The sequence below is a fragment of the Panthera onca genome, chromosome A2, assembly GCF_046562875.1.
Source record: "Panthera onca isolate mPanOnc1 chromosome A2, mPanOnc1 haplotype 2, whole genome shotgun sequence".
Lineage (NCBI taxonomy): Eukaryota > Metazoa > Chordata > Mammalia > Carnivora > Felidae > Panthera > Panthera onca.
The window spans coordinates 153824023-153840360 of NC_138340.1; the positions used below are offsets into that span (position 1 = coordinate 153824023).

General features: G+C 42.7%; 2 protein-coding genes, 1 long non-coding RNA gene and 1 other non-coding gene across 4 annotated transcripts in view; 3 read left to right on the forward strand and 1 right to left on the reverse strand.

The window, feature by feature from the left end:
• Positions 1 to 3906, forward strand: part of UBN2 (ubinuclein 2) — an 86386-nt gene extending 82480 nt beyond the window's left edge. Inside the window, exon 15 of the mRNA XM_060633247.3 lies at positions 3808 to 3906. Coding sequence (XP_060489230.1) covers positions 3808 to 3846 — 39 coding nt within the window. The 3' untranslated portion in view covers positions 3847 to 3906. The remainder of the gene's footprint in view (positions 1 to 3807) is intronic.
• On the reverse strand, positions 3760 to 4926 carry LOC144614618 (uncharacterized). The gene is made up of 2 exons (XR_013552496.2): positions 4604 to 4926; positions 3760 to 4361 (listed from the first exon to the last, which is right to left on the reverse strand). It is a non-coding gene; the product is annotated as an uncharacterized LOC144614618 (long non-coding RNA).
• Positions 4927 to 11499: 6573 nt separating this feature from the next.
• On the forward strand, positions 11500 to 11572 carry TRNAR-CCU (transfer RNA arginine (anticodon CCU)). Its single transcript has one exon. It is a non-coding gene; the product is annotated as a tRNA-Arg (tRNA).
• A 495-nt stretch (positions 11573 to 12067) lies between these two features.
• Positions 12068 to 15910, forward strand: FMC1 (formation of mitochondrial complex V assembly factor 1). Its single transcript, XM_060633255.3, has 2 exons — positions 12068 to 12321; positions 15622 to 15910. The coding sequence occupies exons 1-2, from the start codon at positions 12178 to 12180 to the stop codon at positions 15823 to 15825; spliced, it is 348 nt and encodes a 115-aa protein (XP_060489238.1). The 5' UTR covers positions 12068 to 12177; the 3' UTR covers positions 15826 to 15910.
• The last annotated feature ends 428 nt before the right edge of the window (positions 15911 to 16338 follow it).

The following is a 16338-nucleotide window of genomic DNA, read 5'->3' on the forward strand; positions in this document are numbered from 1 at the left end:
GAACTGGATTATAGCAAGTACATTCCCCCTAACCCTGATACATGGTCAGCACTTCCAGAAAATTTCTGAGAAATGTATTCATAATTTTTTCATTCTTATAATCTTCATTTTCTTTGTTTTCCTCTTGCATTCTGTTTCATTTATACACATCTTCTCCCTTGTCCTCCTTCAGTCTTGCCAGTTTTCTTCAGTCTTACTAATTTTTCAAGGAATCATGAATTTTATTGGGTGCACATATGTTCGTTATGGTGATATCTCTTTAATCTATTTTTTCCACCAATATAGAATGTCCCTCATTTTTCTTTATGATGTGTTTTGCCCTGATATCGCAGTTATCTATATTCTGAATAATATCCCGTTGTATGAATATATCACATTTTTAATTTATCCATTTATCAGTTGATAGACACATAGGCTGTTTGTACATTTTGGATATTGCGAATAATGCTGCTATGAACATTTAGGTACCATACTCCCCCACCCCACCCCTGATCCAAGTGGCACACATTCCGAGACCCCCAGGGGATGCCTGAAACCGTGGATACTACTGAACCCTCTAGATCCTATGTGTTTTCCTATGCATACGTACCGATGATAACGTTTAATTTGTAAATTAGGCACAGTAAGAGATTGTCAATAATAACTAAAAATAGAACAATTATAACAATATACTGTAATAAAAGTTATGTGAAGATGCTCTCTCTCAAAATATCTTATTGCCCAGCCCTCACCCTTCTTGTGGTGACGGGAGATGACCAAATGCCTGCATGATGAGATGAAGTGAGGTGAATGACGTAGGCAGTGTAGCATAGCATTCGACTACCCCTCACCTTCTGACTCTGTGTCCGAAGGCAGATCATCTGCTTCCAGCCCATGGTTGACCGTGGGTGACTGAAATTGCGGATAAGGGGGACCACTGGACAGGTTTTTGTGTGGATGGATGTTTTCACTTCTCTCAGGTGTGTACCTAAGAGGCCATATGGTAACTCTGCGTAACTTTTTGAGGAACCACAAAACTGTTTCCCACAGTAGCTGAAACATTTTGCACCCTACTAGCAATATGTGAGAGCTTAAATTTCTCTGCATCCTTGCCAGCACTTGATATTTTCCGTTTGTTTGATGATAGCCATCCTGGTAGGTATGAAGTGGTACCTCATTCTTTTGATTTGCATCTCCCTAATGACTCACGGTGTTGAGTATCATTTCATGTGCTTATTAAGTGGTTAGTATATTAGTATAATTAATAGTATGTAGCTTAGTACATTAAGTATAAAAGTACTTTTTCGAGGCGAGTTCCCAAAGAGACCGTGTGCTGTAAACTCTCTGAGGCCTTGCGTGTCTGAACATATTATCTTTGCATTCTCACATTTCAATAAGAGTTTAGCTGGATATAATATTCCAGGTTATTTTCCTTCATCACTTAGAAAACATAACTTGATTGCATTTTGTCTCCAGTGTTTGTTAGAAACATCGATGTCAATCTAATTCTTACCTTTTTGTGGACTAGCTGCTCCTTCTCTCTAGCTTTTAGAATTTCATTTTTGTCTTTAATGGTCTTAAATTTCACTAGAACGTGTCAAAGTTTTAGTTTTTCCATATTTACCCTGTGTGGTGCACCATGAGATCTTTGTATTGGAATCTTTTTTATCTTTAATTTTTGAAAGTTCTGGGGCGCCTGGGTGGCTCAGTCGGTTGAGTGACCGACTCTTGATTTCAGCTCAGGTCGTGATCTCATGGTTTGTGAGTTTGAGCCCTACATCGGGCTCTGTGCTGACAGTGTGGAGCCTGCTTGGGATTCTCTCTCTCCCCCCCCCCCCTCTGTTCCTCCCCCACTTGTGATCTGTGCTCTCTCTCTCTCAAAATAAATAGACTTTAAAATTTTTTTTAAGAAGTTCTTAGGATTTCTGTAAATATTCCCTTTCCTAAATCTATTTCCTCTCTTCCTGGGACACATATCATACATATATTTACATCATATCACCATCATCATCATCATCATCATCATCTCTCTAATATTCTCTCATATTTTCCATCTCCTTCCAGTACCTTCTGAGAAAATTCCTTGAGCTGATCTGGATCATTATTCATTTTCCAGCTATGTAGTCATTCTTGTTTTTATCCAATCTTTTGGCTTTATTCACCTATCACGTATTTCATACCCACTATTTCCATTTGGTTCTTATAGCTGCTTGTTTGTTATTATTGTTCTCCTATCTTAGTAAGGATCTTTCCCGTGCTTCTTTTAAGTTCTTGTTTTGTCTTGTTCCATTCTGGCTTGTCTAGCACGATTCGTCCCAGTTATCGTCTCTTTTGTTGTGACTCTACTCCTCAAATATCTGATGATTTTCACTTGGGAGCTTGTTTTGTCCTGGGCTTATAAACAGCTTTTTTAGCTGGTGATGTATATACCAAGGGGAGAGGCCAAGCACCCTAGCATGTGCTTTTAAGAAGTGGGTTGGGAGCCTCAGGAGCATTTCCCAGAGCAAAGTCCCAGGTACCAGAGTCAGATTTTGACCCACTGTGGGTCCAGTCACATGGGTCATTATTTTCTGCAAACTTGCTCACAGTGGCTTATTTCTGTATATTTGGTGATTTTTTAGTATATATCCCTGCACTTTATAACTTCAGCTATGGGCATTCTTCAAGGCCTAGATTTTTATAAAGTATGTTCCTCTAAAGGGCATTTGAGTTTGCTTCTTCCCAGCTCCTAGGAACATTACCAACCCAGGACCACTTCAAACTAAATGTTAGCTTAGGGATTTCAGGGCCTCAGAGATAGGATGAATTTCAGCCACAAATGCATGTGAATGGTTATTGCTAGTAGTTAGGAACTTTAGAAGAAGGCTCTCCACCCTGCTACCCTACCCTGAGCTGAGATTAAAACCAAAGGGTCTCAGGGCTCCTGGCTGGCTCAGTCAGTAGAGCATGCTACTCTCTGACTTAGGGTTGTGAGTTTGAGTCCCACATTGGATGTAGAGATTATTTAAACAATAAAATCTTAAACACACACACACACACACACACACACGCAGAAAAGTCTCTTCTTGGTGAAGTCAGGGATATTTTTTTCATTCCCACCAATGAGGCCAATGTTAGGGGTTCCATCATTTTGTAAGACTTTTTGATCTGACTCCCACCATGCTAGTCTGAGGCTTTTTTTCCCTTCTGACTGTCTACAGTAAATTGAAATCCCGACTGTAGGCCACCAGGGATCAACAGATAGATATCTTCAGGGCAAATCAGTGCTCATTTTCCTATTCCTCCTCCTTCCTCACCTCTGGCTACTCTGGCTCCCTTGGCTGTCAGCTCTGTCATGCTCTGAAAAAGTGTTTTTATGTGTTTGTTAAAATTTCACTCAGTGCTTAAGGCGTTTTATATTGAGAGATTTCTCTGCACGTCTAATCTTTCATAATGTCAAAAACAAAAGTCCTGTATGTATTTTGTGTAAGCTCATTATCTCTCTATGTAAATATATAATATGCAAACATTAGTATTGAATATGAAATTATAATATATATGCTACTTAGTATTTAATTCTATATGAACTGTACACTCACATAAGCTAATTATCTCTCTATGTAAATATATAGTATGCAAACATTAATATTGAATATGAAATTATAATATATATGCTACTTAGTACTTAATTCTATATGAACTGTACATTCACAGTCCATTTCATAAGTCAGACTCTTGCAGATCACCTACAGCGCATCAGGTGTCCTGATGTAAGAACAGGAGTTCCATAAGGAGGAGGGGTTGACAGTGGTGACTTCATTTACTAAAACGGGACTCTTTCTGTGTCAGTTTCACCAGAAACCCCAAAGGCTGAGAACAAAACCATAGGCGCCAATCTGTCCACATTCTAAAGGGAGGAGGAGCCAGATCACCTATGCACCCACCCTAAGAGGTTGTGAAATGGACCCCGGGAAGCACTAGCTCAATACTGGGAAGGATTAGCTCGGCACCCACCTCAGGCTATGGAAGAGAATGTGAGAGGATTTCTTTGGAAGTAGCTGTCTGTATGCTGGACGTTTCCCCTTCTCCCCAAGCAGGGGAGGGTGGGGGGTGCTCCCTCTTTGCTTCATGCCAAATGAGGGGGCGCTTCAAGAGGACCACCTGGGGAGTTTGGTACAGCTTGCGGAGTTTCAGGGACAAAGGGACTGGTGTCTGACTTCTTCCCAAAGTCTGAAGACAAACTGTCGGTGGCTAGGTCCTTGAGAAGACAGAAGAGGAGAGAAGACTGCGCTCCAAATGGCTTGCATGCCCCAAGTTCCTGGGTTCCCGAAGGCTTGCTGTGCTTCTTGAGAGAGGGAGGCAGGTTTGGCCATTTCAAGAAGGAGTCCAGCCAAAGGGAACACCTGGAGGGAGGAGATGACATCAGTGGCAGGGAGGCTGCTGGAGACCGAGGGGCCGGGGCAGGCACCCTAAGGAACTAGAGACGGCATGGCCCACAGGGGGACGACAGGTGCGAGATCCCCAGTGATGGACGGAGACTCGAGAACCCGTGAGGAAGCGCCTGTGGGACAAGCAGCCATGGCTTCTCCTACTCCCAGGGGACACCGGCGCCAGCTTACAACTCAGCCACTCACGTGAGACTTACCCCTTCTCCTTCCCTTGCGGCCACACGAGAGCAGGCCCGGAACAGCCACGAGTGGGAAGAGGTCCTGTGTGAGAAATCAAAATGACGCTGACCGTGACCCCCGTTCTCCCTCAGATTTCCGGGCTGGGGAAGGGAAGAAGTTTTAAAATTAACTGACATTTGAAGTTTTGATCGATCACTCGATGAGACCTGTTGATAGCCAGAACAAGAGACTATTTCTGAAATGATGATGATGACAACTCTTCAGCCTGTTTGTTACTTTGCAGAGACTGGAAAAGCTGTAAATTTCATCCAGGCTCACGGGAGACCAAACCATGACCTCAGGTTTGTCCGGGCATTCACGAGAAAACAAAGTTACTTTCTTTTTATACAAGTCTGGCTTGTTCCAGGAACAGGTTGCCTTTGAAGAGGTGACCAGCCGATCAGGGGGATGGAGAGGTTGGCCAGGTCCTCCAGCCCTCGAGGCTCATTTTCCAGCCGACGGCAGTCTCACCTTGTCAGTGAGGAGTCTTATTGGGTAAAGTCTGGGGTTTTAATGTTTTACAGACTGGACTTTTATTTTTTTTTTTCCCCAAACCAAAGAAAAGCCGCCAATTGTCCTGTTTTTCTCTTGGAAGAGCTGCGTGAACTGCCGCCGATCTCATGCTGGAAAGGAAGCCTTCGGCCAGGAGGTCCGCAAGCAGCAGGGGTTGAGAGGGATACATCGCGGCTCTCTCTGCCTGCATCTACGGGTCAGCTCGCCTGTTAACAGCCACATTTGCTCCTGAGTATTATAACGTACTGAGCTGATATGCTACAGGATGTCATCAGTTAGGTTAATTTGATGAAAAGTAATACCTTTACATGGAAGAAACTATTACGTAATGCAGAGTAGTCATGAAAATCCCGTACACCACAAAGAGACCGAGTGATTCTCTTGCTGCAAAGTATCTACCAGAGTGGCCAAACTTAAAAATGGCTATTTTTCGTTTACAGAAGTGTTTCTCAATTGCTCTCCTTTTCTGTGACGACAGGAGGCTATCAGGAGTGTGCTGCCCGTGAGGTCTGCAGTCTGTTTTTTGACAGCCCGCACTCATTCCCATATCCCTCTGTGTCATGCTCTCTCTGTGTCACAGGGACTGGACTTACGGGAACTACATCTACCAAACTCCTTTGCCTTCCAGGTTCTGGATGTCATTTCTTTCTGCCAGGGTATTCATGTGAGATTTTTGTAGGTGGGAGGAGAAAGTGGTGTTATTTTTTTTCTCTGGCAGCACCTTGCAAAGTGGGTAGGTCCCGGGAGACCCGAAGCTCCGCCCCAGCCTCTAGGTGACCTGTCAGCCGGCGCGTCAGTACTCGGCTCGGCTCTGATGAGCAAAGGGGGCGCCCTGCATTCTTCTGACCTGGGTGACGGCAGCGACCTTCTAGTGACTGCTTAGAACTGCTGAACATTAGTGGCAACTTCCCCAAACTCCGGCAGTCCTTCCCATAGTGCCGCAAGCATCCCAGTGCCCTGCACTCAGTTCCTGTTTGCTTGAACAGCCTGCAGTGGGTTCTCTCTTGGTGACTGACCCCTGATGGTCACAGCGCCTACCTAGCTGATATTGTGAAAGAAACGAACATGCCTAATGGGTCTCGTTGAGTTAAAAGTAAGTTTTTATAGTGATGAACGAGGCCCTGGCTGCCTCTTTAAAAGAAATTCATGCTATGAAGAGAGAAATTTAAGAATCGATCTTGAGAAATATTTATCACTATGTGATTCTGTGGCCCCAAATAATGTGTTAAACCAACATTTTCAAAATATTGAAACGTATTGAATTGCATTGTTTTCAATAAAGGAAACAATAATCTTTCTTTACTGAGAGAAGTTAGGACTTTTTTTACTGTTAATAAATAAAATAAAAATATTTTCCAAATATTGTATATTTCACTTTTTAAAAGCATCCTTTTAATTCTGTTTTGTGCATAGTTTTAATGTACATACTACATTCATGCAGTAGTGCATGTGTATGGTTTAAAACTAAATACAAAGACTTATGGGGGAGGCACAAGATTTTTACCACTATGGATACACCATCAAAAAAGTTTAGAGGGGTTGCCTGGCTGGCTCAGTCAGTAGAGCATGCAACTCTTGATCTCACATTCGGTCAGTTCAAGCCCCATGTTGGGTATAGGGTTTACTTACTTACATAAATGAATGAATGAATGAATAAATAAATAAATAAATAATAAAGTACTATCATTAAAAAAATTAGAAATCAGTGCTTGGGACACACATCTAAAGTATCACAACTGATGGAAGCCAGCAGCTACACATACATATTCTCTCAGATATACCCTCTTTCATTAGTCCTGGCTCTTTCCCACCAACAATTTCCCCGGATTCCTGTGTGGCTGACTGGCTTGGCTACCCAGCTACAGTTGCAAAGTTAAGACTGAACGCTCTGGGTCTGTTCCCACAGTTTCACTGGCCACAGAAAACATCCTAGAATCCCTTCCTCCTTCACAGAGCTTGAAGGACCAGAATGGTATCCTCACAATGGTTGGGGAATGGAGGTTGGGTCTCTACTTAAAAGCATGGGCACTAGGGTGCCTGCGCGGCCCAGTTGGTTAAGTGGCTGACTCTTGATTTCACCTCAGGTCCCCATCTTGGGGTCATGAGTTCAAGCCCCATGTTGGGCTCCATGCTTAGCATGGAGCCGACTTTAAAGAAAGTATGGGCACTGTCCCACCCCAACACATGCACACACACAAGCTGACTATGCTTACACCATTTGTGTTTCTGCTCAAATGTCACCAAGTCAGTCAAGACATCCCTGAACACATTATAAAGCAGCAGGTCCCAATCCTCTGCCCCAGTTTTACTTTTCTCCATAGCACTCATCACCATTTGGTAAGTTTTGCTTTGCCGGATTATTGTCTGTCTTCCCCTTTGTAGAACAGAAACTTCACTGAGTATCAAAGCTTTACCTACTCCGCTTGCTTTTGCTTCCTCAGCATTTGGAAGAGTGACTGACTCATGGCAGATGCTCACTAAAAATTCAAAGAATGATAAAATACTCGCTTTTCCCAGCCACCCTTGACCAAAACAGGGGGACATGACCCAGGCCATGCTCATCAGAAGTACTCACCCCAGAATGGGACTCTTAGGAAAATACTTCATCCATTCCGGCACAAGTGAGAGCAGAGAAACCAGCCAAAACCAGTGTCCCGGAACAGCGGCTTTGGTGCTGGCGCCCAGTCCCTGTCCATGGTCATTGTGTCTGCATTGTGAAGCTGTGGCAATTATGCCTGCTGGTGTTTTCACTGGATCAGATCTGGGGCAGGATAGTGGGTGAGGTTTCTGAGCCTGGTCTCTGGCCTTACTAGGAAATTCTGAAAATTATCCAGCATCTTTTTTTTTGTTTGTTTATTTATTTCTGAGACAGAGAGAGACAGAGCATGAGAGGGGGAGCGGCAGAGAGAGAGAGAGGGAAACACAAAATCAGAAGCAGGTTCCGGGCTCTGAGCTCTCAGCACAGAGCCCGACGCAGGGCTCAAACTCGCAAACCGTGAGATCATGACCTGAGCCGAAGTCGGTCACTCAACCGAGCCACCCAGGCGCCCCACCCAGCATCTTTTTAATAAAAATCCTTTTTCTGCTGTAACTTTAAAAATGATTTAATATGCTTTGGAGTCAGATTGCCCGAGGCCAAATACCAGTTTTCCACAGACCAGTTAATAATGTTGACTAACCCATGGAGCTATTCTGAGATTATTCCCACATTTCTAAGTGGGAAAAATCAGTACTACCTCATAGGATTGTGGCGAAGGTCAAATGGGACATTGCCCGCGAAGTCCTCCGGGACGCAGTTCATACATTCGCAACCCTAAGCTGTGTAAGGCCAACGGAAGTGTTCTGTTTGGTAATTTATTGTTTTTAACTTGATTGCTAACGTTGAAGAGTCAGGGCACTGCATAAAAATGCTGGATTTACAACTATTGAAAAATCAGAAGCTCTGGCAACACTGGGTCCACATGCCGACTTCACACCAATGAGACCGAGCTGAAAGCGTCCAGCTCCTTTGCGGGAAGTAGCCGCCCACCTGGCCTGATTTATTCTTGTGTTACCTGCCTGGTCTCTGCTGTAGGGTTTCGGGGTTGTAGCCCTGTAACTAGGAATAGAAAGATTTTCTAAAGCTGCAAAACTGAGAAATTTGGCTAAATCGGCTCTACAAACTTTTCCAGACTGATTCGGTGTTTTGTTGCTGCACAGTAATCCCAAAACTTAGTGGAATTATTCCCACACAACAGCCATCTTATCATCTTCAATGATTCTTCGGGTTGACTGGGTTTAGCAGGGCAAATCTCTGCTTCAGCTGACACTGGCAGAAACTGTGGACATCTGGACATTCGAGATGGTTTATTCACATAGTCGGCAATCGGTGCCGTCAGACGAGAGCTCACCTGGGTCTATCCCAGTACCCCTCCTTGTGCCATGGGGTTTTCATAGCACGGTAGCTAGACAAGAAGCAGGAAGTGAAAGTTGCCGGTTTTAAGACCTGGTGTTCTACAGAAGTTCCAGAATGTCACTTCTGCTACATTCTATTGGTCCAAGGTAGTCACAAAGCCAGCTCAGATTCAAGAGAGCGAAGGGTACATGGGACAGGAAATAAGCTTCACCTCTTGATGTAGGGAGCAACATATGTATAAAAAGAGAAGAGAAGACTGCTGGAGGGCCATCTTTGGAGACTAATGGCTACATATACATATACATAAACATTTCATGAGTATTCACCCTTTCCTAGTGTAAGAATGGCCTAGAGAAGAAGAGTCTCTTGGCCATGCAGTAAAAAGGAATTCACAATTAGTTATTGCCCGTATCACAACATATCAAGTTATTGAAGACCTACTTCCAAAACATTCTCCCAATTCCTCAGAGCTGGTTTAAACTTGCTACATTTTAGAAAGCTGGTTAAACAAATTTATATTGGTAAGTAACAAAAATTCAGCCGAGTAAATTTGAAAGATCTAATCAACTTAGGAATCAGGCAGCATCCCCTCTAGCAAGTATAGGGGAGTTCCAAAGGGCTACAGAAAAGGAAAGGTTTTTAAAGGTAGAGAGTTGAAAAAAGGAAATTATTAGCTAAGAATCCATTGTTTTAGGCAAGGTTGCCCTCCAAGGGGAACGGATGGGGTCTATCAGTAAATGTCTCAATGCTGACCAGGAAATTTCTGCATTGACTGGCTATAGGTTCCATTTGGAGGGGGGGGGGGGGGGGGGGGGGAGGGGCTAGGTGTTAATTCTTGGTTTACTGACTTGCGGGCTTAACTAAACGACACCATTTTTGGCCTGTGGTTTTTCTCTTTAACAATGTTCAGAGAAGAATAACTGATAGCATTCTCCCCAGCCCCTACTGCAGATGAGATGTGCCTTTTATTTTTATTTATTTATTTATTTATTTATTTATTTATATGAAATTTATTGTCAAATTGGTTTCCATACAACACCCAGTGCTCATCCCAAAAAATGCCCTCTTCAATACCCATCACCCACCCTCCCCTCTCTCCCATCCCCCAACAGATGTGCCTTTTAAAATCAGATACTTGTGAATTATAGGTTGATAAATATTTTATGAATGCCACAGGGAGAAATTAATTCACTCATATGAAGTCATTCTAGTCTGGTTTCCTCTAAGGTCGATTCTGGAGGTGTCAGGATTCCAGCCAGAGTATGAACCTTAAAGTTACCTTAAAGTTGGCCACTGTTCTCCAGGCAGGGACCTAGGAGGAGGGACCTATTAAGAGTGGGAAGTTGGAGTCTGCGCGGTTGCATGCTGATTCACGGGAAAGATAATGAAACGGAGACACAGGTAATCCACACGTAAAAGGAAAGATTAACATGTCATCTAGAGAATCTAGAGGAATGCAGAGGTGAAATAAATCATTTTCGCTTTACCATACTGACCACAAAGGCCGAAAGCAGTGTCTGACCTAGACTTCTCAAGGAAACTGGAAGCCCGAAAGGTAAATATTAATACAAATGGCTAAACTTCAGGCGGAGAAAATAAGACAAAGGGAGGCGAGGAAGACAGAGAAGTTGAGACACCTGGCGCAGAAAGAGTGTGAGGAAACGACTAGTGAGAGATGACAGTTACGATACAGGCAAGTCTCCGGGGCAATGGAGAGCCACTGCGACATTTTAAGGAATTAAAATCTTAATTTTAAGGAATTAAGAGGAATTTTAGAGGAATTAAGGTCGATGATAACTCAAGAAACCCAAGTTATACAATTAGAAACAGAATCAGAAAAAGAACTACTAATTATTTCTAATTAACTAATTCCTAGCGAATTAAATAATAAATTCCCGCTGTCCTACGTTTATCTCTGACGGGGCAATTCAGAAGGTAAGCTACACATTCACAACTCGCCAAAGCCTCTGCGGAAACGGCCTCACCCCTACAACCGGAAACAGAAAGTGACCGCTGCGGACGCCACCTAACGGCGTGTTGGAGCCAAGTTAAGTGGGAAAGCCGCACCACCGGAAGGGGCCGGCTGTTTCCGGTAAAAATCCGACCCAGCCGCAACTCAGAGGGCGAGTCTCCGAGATTCGGCCAATGTGCCCCGAGCGCTCGGCTCCGCGACATTGTATGCCCGCTTTTGCGCAGGCGCGGGGTTACCGGGCAGGCAAACGCGTACGCAAAACCGTGCGCGCGCCCGTCCTCCGTCCGGCGCATCGGTGCTGATTCGAGGGTAAAGCCTTTGGAGCTGGAACGCGGACTCTTGTTCTCTGAACTACAACTCCCAGCATGCCTCACAACTCATAGTGGTACTAGGTGTGGTTTCTCAGGATAGGTTAAAAGGAGACCTAAGTGACGATGACGTACCAAAGAGGAAAAAAAAATTGAATACGTTGCTGCAGCGCCTCGCTCACAGAAGCCCCAGTGGCCTAATGGATAAGGCATTGGCCTCCTAAGCCAGGGATTGTGGGTTCGAGTCCCATCTGGGGTGGTGAGACTTTTGTCTTGAAAAGGATTTTTGCTATTCTTAAAGAACTATACCGAAATATGCTAACTTAATTTTACCTTTTAAAAATGGGAAGTATACGTGTCGTTTTCCTAAGTGTTGGGCTACTGCTTGAGAGAATAAGCATATTCCATTTCCTTCTTCTGAGCCACCACAGTGCCGTAAGATTTCTGGAAAGTCAGTGCTCTGAATTCTGATATCCCCTCTGGGTATCTTTCGTGTTGTATTTCAAATCAACATCCATTCCCACCAGGCCCACTTATTCTCGAGACTCCGCGGTCAGTTAATGACGTCTTAAATGACGCAGTCACCAAAGACCCTCCTTTCCCCTAGCCCGGCCTTTCTCGGTGTTTCTTAAGGACCTGCGAGTCAGTTACACTCGGCTTTCGTTTGCTTCCGTCTTAACTCCTGAGGGCACCTCTCGGCGTTTGATTAGTAAAGCTGTGCGGAGAAGGGAAGCGAGACATTCCACTACTCGGCGATCGAAGGGGGGACCCGGCAGTGTGGGTCCGACCGTACCATTAAGCAGCTGGGCGGGGTGAGGGAGTTAGAGGGGCGTAGGGCGCCATTGGGCACCACGCTCCGAGGACATGAAAATGGCGGCCTTAGGGTCGCCGGCACGCACTTTACGAGGCCTTCTACGGGAGTTGCGCTACATGAACGCGGCCACTGGCCGACCCTATCGCGACACTGCAGCCTATAGGTACCTCGTGAAGGCTTTCCGTGCGCATCGGGTACGGAAGCCCGTGTCCGGGTGCTCCAGCGGCCGTTCCCTGAGGAAGGAAGGGGGAAGGGGGGGAGATCTAGCTGGGGGGTAGGGAGCGTCTGGCCTCAGCCCCTGCGTTTCTGAAACCGGCCCTCCCACCCAGCCCTGGTTCTGGCCAAGCTTGCCCAGGCCCTAGTCCTTGTTCTATGGCCTAAGCCCGGGGACTAACCAAGGAGCGGGGATTTCATTGGCTGGTCTTTTGCAGGTGCAGAGGACAAAGTCAGAGCCGTGGGAAGTGGAGGGGATGGGGCGGGGGTTGGTAAAGGAGAGATGCACTTGATGGAGAGTGTAGGGTCACTAGCTGCAGCATCTATCAACCACTCTCCTCATCCTTCCCATGGTAGTTATTCTAAAAACCATTTTTTGAGGCGGAAAATAACTGTAATAAGATGAGGAATATTAAGAATTTGGCGGGAACCGTGTTTCACTTATGTTGTATTTCATTCCCCATTTAAAGGAAATGGTGCCTGTGGAGCTGAACTAGAGATCTGTAATGACATTGCGCTATCACAACATTAATGTGATATCTGACCAGATATATTTTTTCCTTCTGTAGCAGATAAATATGAACATATGGGAAGCCATCCTTGGGAAATTCCTTTGTGAACTCCACACTCCATATTCCCGTTAGGCAAGATCGGGTGGAAGATGTTTTATTTTTCAAATGGGGCAACTGAGGCTCAGGGACCCCGTGCAAGGACTTGTATAGAACTAGAAGCTAGGTTCCCAAATAATCGGTCTTCCATTTAATAGCTGTCTTTAGAGTTACGGATTGGGCTTTGAAGGAAGTTGCAAGCTATCTCCAAAATGGTACGTTGGAGAGTCATCTTGGGCTTTAGGGTAGGAAACTGTCTTTTGAGCAATGTGGGAAAAAGGAGAACCAGGATCCTGTTGAATCTTTAAGCTATGGAAGTTAGAATGCATTATGTTAGAACTAAAATTCAAACATTTTTATCTTTTTATCAAGATATATATATATATATATATATATATATATATATATATATATATAAAGAGATATATATATCAAGAGATATATATATCAAGAGATATATATATCAAGAGATATATATATATCAAGAGATATATATATATCAAGAGATATATATATCAAGAGATAAATATATATCAAGAGATATATATATATATCAAGAGATATATATATATATCAAGAGATATATGTCAAGAGATATATATATATCAAGATATATATATATATATCAAGAGATATATATCAAGAGATATATATATATCAGATATATATATATCAAGAGATATATATATCAAGAGATATATATATATCAAGATATATATATATATATAAAATTTTATCAAGTAAGCTCTATACCCAACGTGGGGCTAAAATTCAAACTCTTTTTAAAGGCCACAGTGTTAGGGACTTCTGGGAACTTGGCTAAAATGATGAATCAGATGCACACGGGTCCTGTCTTTTAAGAAGTTTACGAAGAACCCTACAACAAAGCACTTGGAATAAGAAAGTGCTAAGAGCATAAACAGGAGGTCCTTGTATAAAGAAGGATTTCAGGAGGAAATTAAGCAGGATTTCAGGAGGAAACTAAGCAGGGACCTGATGTGTGAATTGGAGTTTGCAAGCAAATGGGGGTTGGGGAAGATGAGGTCCAGGTCGAGAAGCTGCACAACTGAAAAGCCCAGAGGTGAGAACAGACATTTGACACTGGTTGAGGCTTAAGGTGTGGTAGGTGAAGTAGAAGTTGTGGTAGGCAGGAACTTATTAAACTTCATTGTAAATGTAATGGAAGGTCATTCTAAGATTTTTAAGATGACATGATTATAGCTGTACCACCTTATGGGGGCATTATTGCTCTTAAGAGAGGCTCTCAAATTTTGTGTAAATTCATGTTACAAGTTTCAGAAACACAGCAAGGATATGGGGAATGGTTTGTTTCCTGCTGGCTCAGAGCTAGCTCAATAACCATCTTTGCCCATTTTCTTAACTGAAGGGGTTCAGTTAGGGAGGAACCTCTGCCTTCCCCTTAGAGAAAAAAAAATTTTTTTTTTCATTTGATTTCATTTGGTCTCTTGTGATTCATATACTGTTTATATATTGCTGACCCTTCTGTCCTGACTCATGATTCAGGCTTAGCTGAATCATGGCCTACACTAACAGAATTCTTGTTTCCAATCTTTATCAGTTTTGGTGTTTATTATAGAAATGGATGTTAACCTTTTTTAAAAGTTTGACATTGGTGTTGGTCATTCACAAATTTTTACTTATAAAAAGTTAACTGATTAAAGCAGATAGTTCTTTTTTTGAGCAGCTTATGAGTGTTATTTTCACATATGTGATCTGCAGATCTTTTTTTGTATGTGTGATGTGCAGATCTTAAACCACACTTTCTAGGTTTCAGATTCCAACTCTACATATTCAAGTAAAGAAAGGTCAAAGGGGTTGACATAGGCAGTGGTACACAGAGGTTAATCTACATTTAGAGAAACACAGGGCTCCTTAAGTATTTTAAGCTATGTACACATCTCTGTCTCACCTTTTCTTCCTTTTCTCACAACTTCAGAACGCAAAGTTAGTCAAATAAAGGACAGTGTACTAAATCTGGGAATTAATTGTGATGAAGAAAAAACAAGTTTGGAATTATTGGCGACTTGTGAATGGATATCATTTCTAGCTACTTAACAGTTATCAGAATATGGGTTTTTCAGATGGATAAGTAAATTATAATGAATAGATGCATATTAATTTTATATATAAAGGCTTCATTTTGTTACGTTGAGGACAAAGCTATTATTTTTCAGACAAAATGGTTTTACTTTTCATTGAAATGATAATCATATACCACCTTGACCAAAGTCAGAAATATAAAAATCAGACTCATTTGTTTGAAGGGGAGAAAGTTCTATACACCTTAGGCGACATTAATGATTATAGTTTCCTATCTCTGCCAGTAACCAACTATTGAGCCTCTCTGGGCTTTAGTTTCCTCATTTGTAAAACAAGAGTGTTGAAATGACTTTTTCAGTTATTAAAATATGAGGACACTCAATGAAACTCCTCTGTGAAACTCCTTGTAAACTTCCTCTTCAGTTAATTAGAGGTCAGGTTCCCTAATCAACAATTAGAGTGTCTCTACATATGTAATTAGTATACACATATGCATGTTTATATTTCCTCTGTGCAGTTTACTTCCATTCTAGAGAATGCTTATTAGATCTCTCTGGCTCTGTATCTGTAGCTGGGCTGTTAATAAAGTATGTGACCTTGCTGCTTCTCCAGGTTACCAGTGAGAAGTTGTGCAGAGCCCAACATGAGCTTCATTTCCAAGCTGCCACCTATCTCTGCCTCCTACGCAGCATTCGAGAACATGTGACCCTTCATCAGGAATTTCATGGCAAGGGTGAGCGCTCAGTGGAGGAGTCTGCTGGCTTGGTGGGTCTCAAGTTGCCCCAGCAACCTGGAGGGAAGGGCTGGGAGCCATGAGAATGGAGAGATTCCTTGGATGCTGCCTTCATACAAGAACTTAATCATTTCTATGTATTTATCATTAAATTTGTTTCTAAGTGTAGGGTTTTTCTCTGTAATTTTGTCAACTGAATGTTTCTTAGGTTTTATTCTTACTCAGTGAATTTACTGAACTTCTTACATTAGGCTGATTGATGCTCTTCATTTTTTTAAAACTTTATTATTTTTATTTTTAAAGTATACAAACCTATTGTGTTAAGTAATTCAAATGGTATAGAATATAAAATAAAAGCCTCCTTTTCTTTTCCCTTGTCCCTCCCCTCTCCCATCCCTGTTAACTGGTGAGAAATGTTGCTAACAGTTTGGTGTGTGTCTTTCCAGCTATTTCCTGTCCTTATACAAGCATACAGTTATATTTATGCATGCCCGCACACGCGCACACACACGCATACTTTAGTACAAAACACAAAAATATGATGTGTTTTAAGTTCCTGACAGGAAACAGGTGGCATACTCAATTAAATAGGGTTG

Coding starts and splice junctions, on each gene's coding strand:
- FMC1 (XM_060633255.3), top strand. CDS start 12,178: ATGAAAATGGCGGCCTTAGGGTCGCCGGCACGCACTTTACGAGGCCTT. Junction 12,322..15,621: donor AGGCTTTCCGTGCGCATCGG/GTACGGAAGCCC, acceptor CTGCTTCTCCAG/GTTACCAGTGAGAAGTTGTG.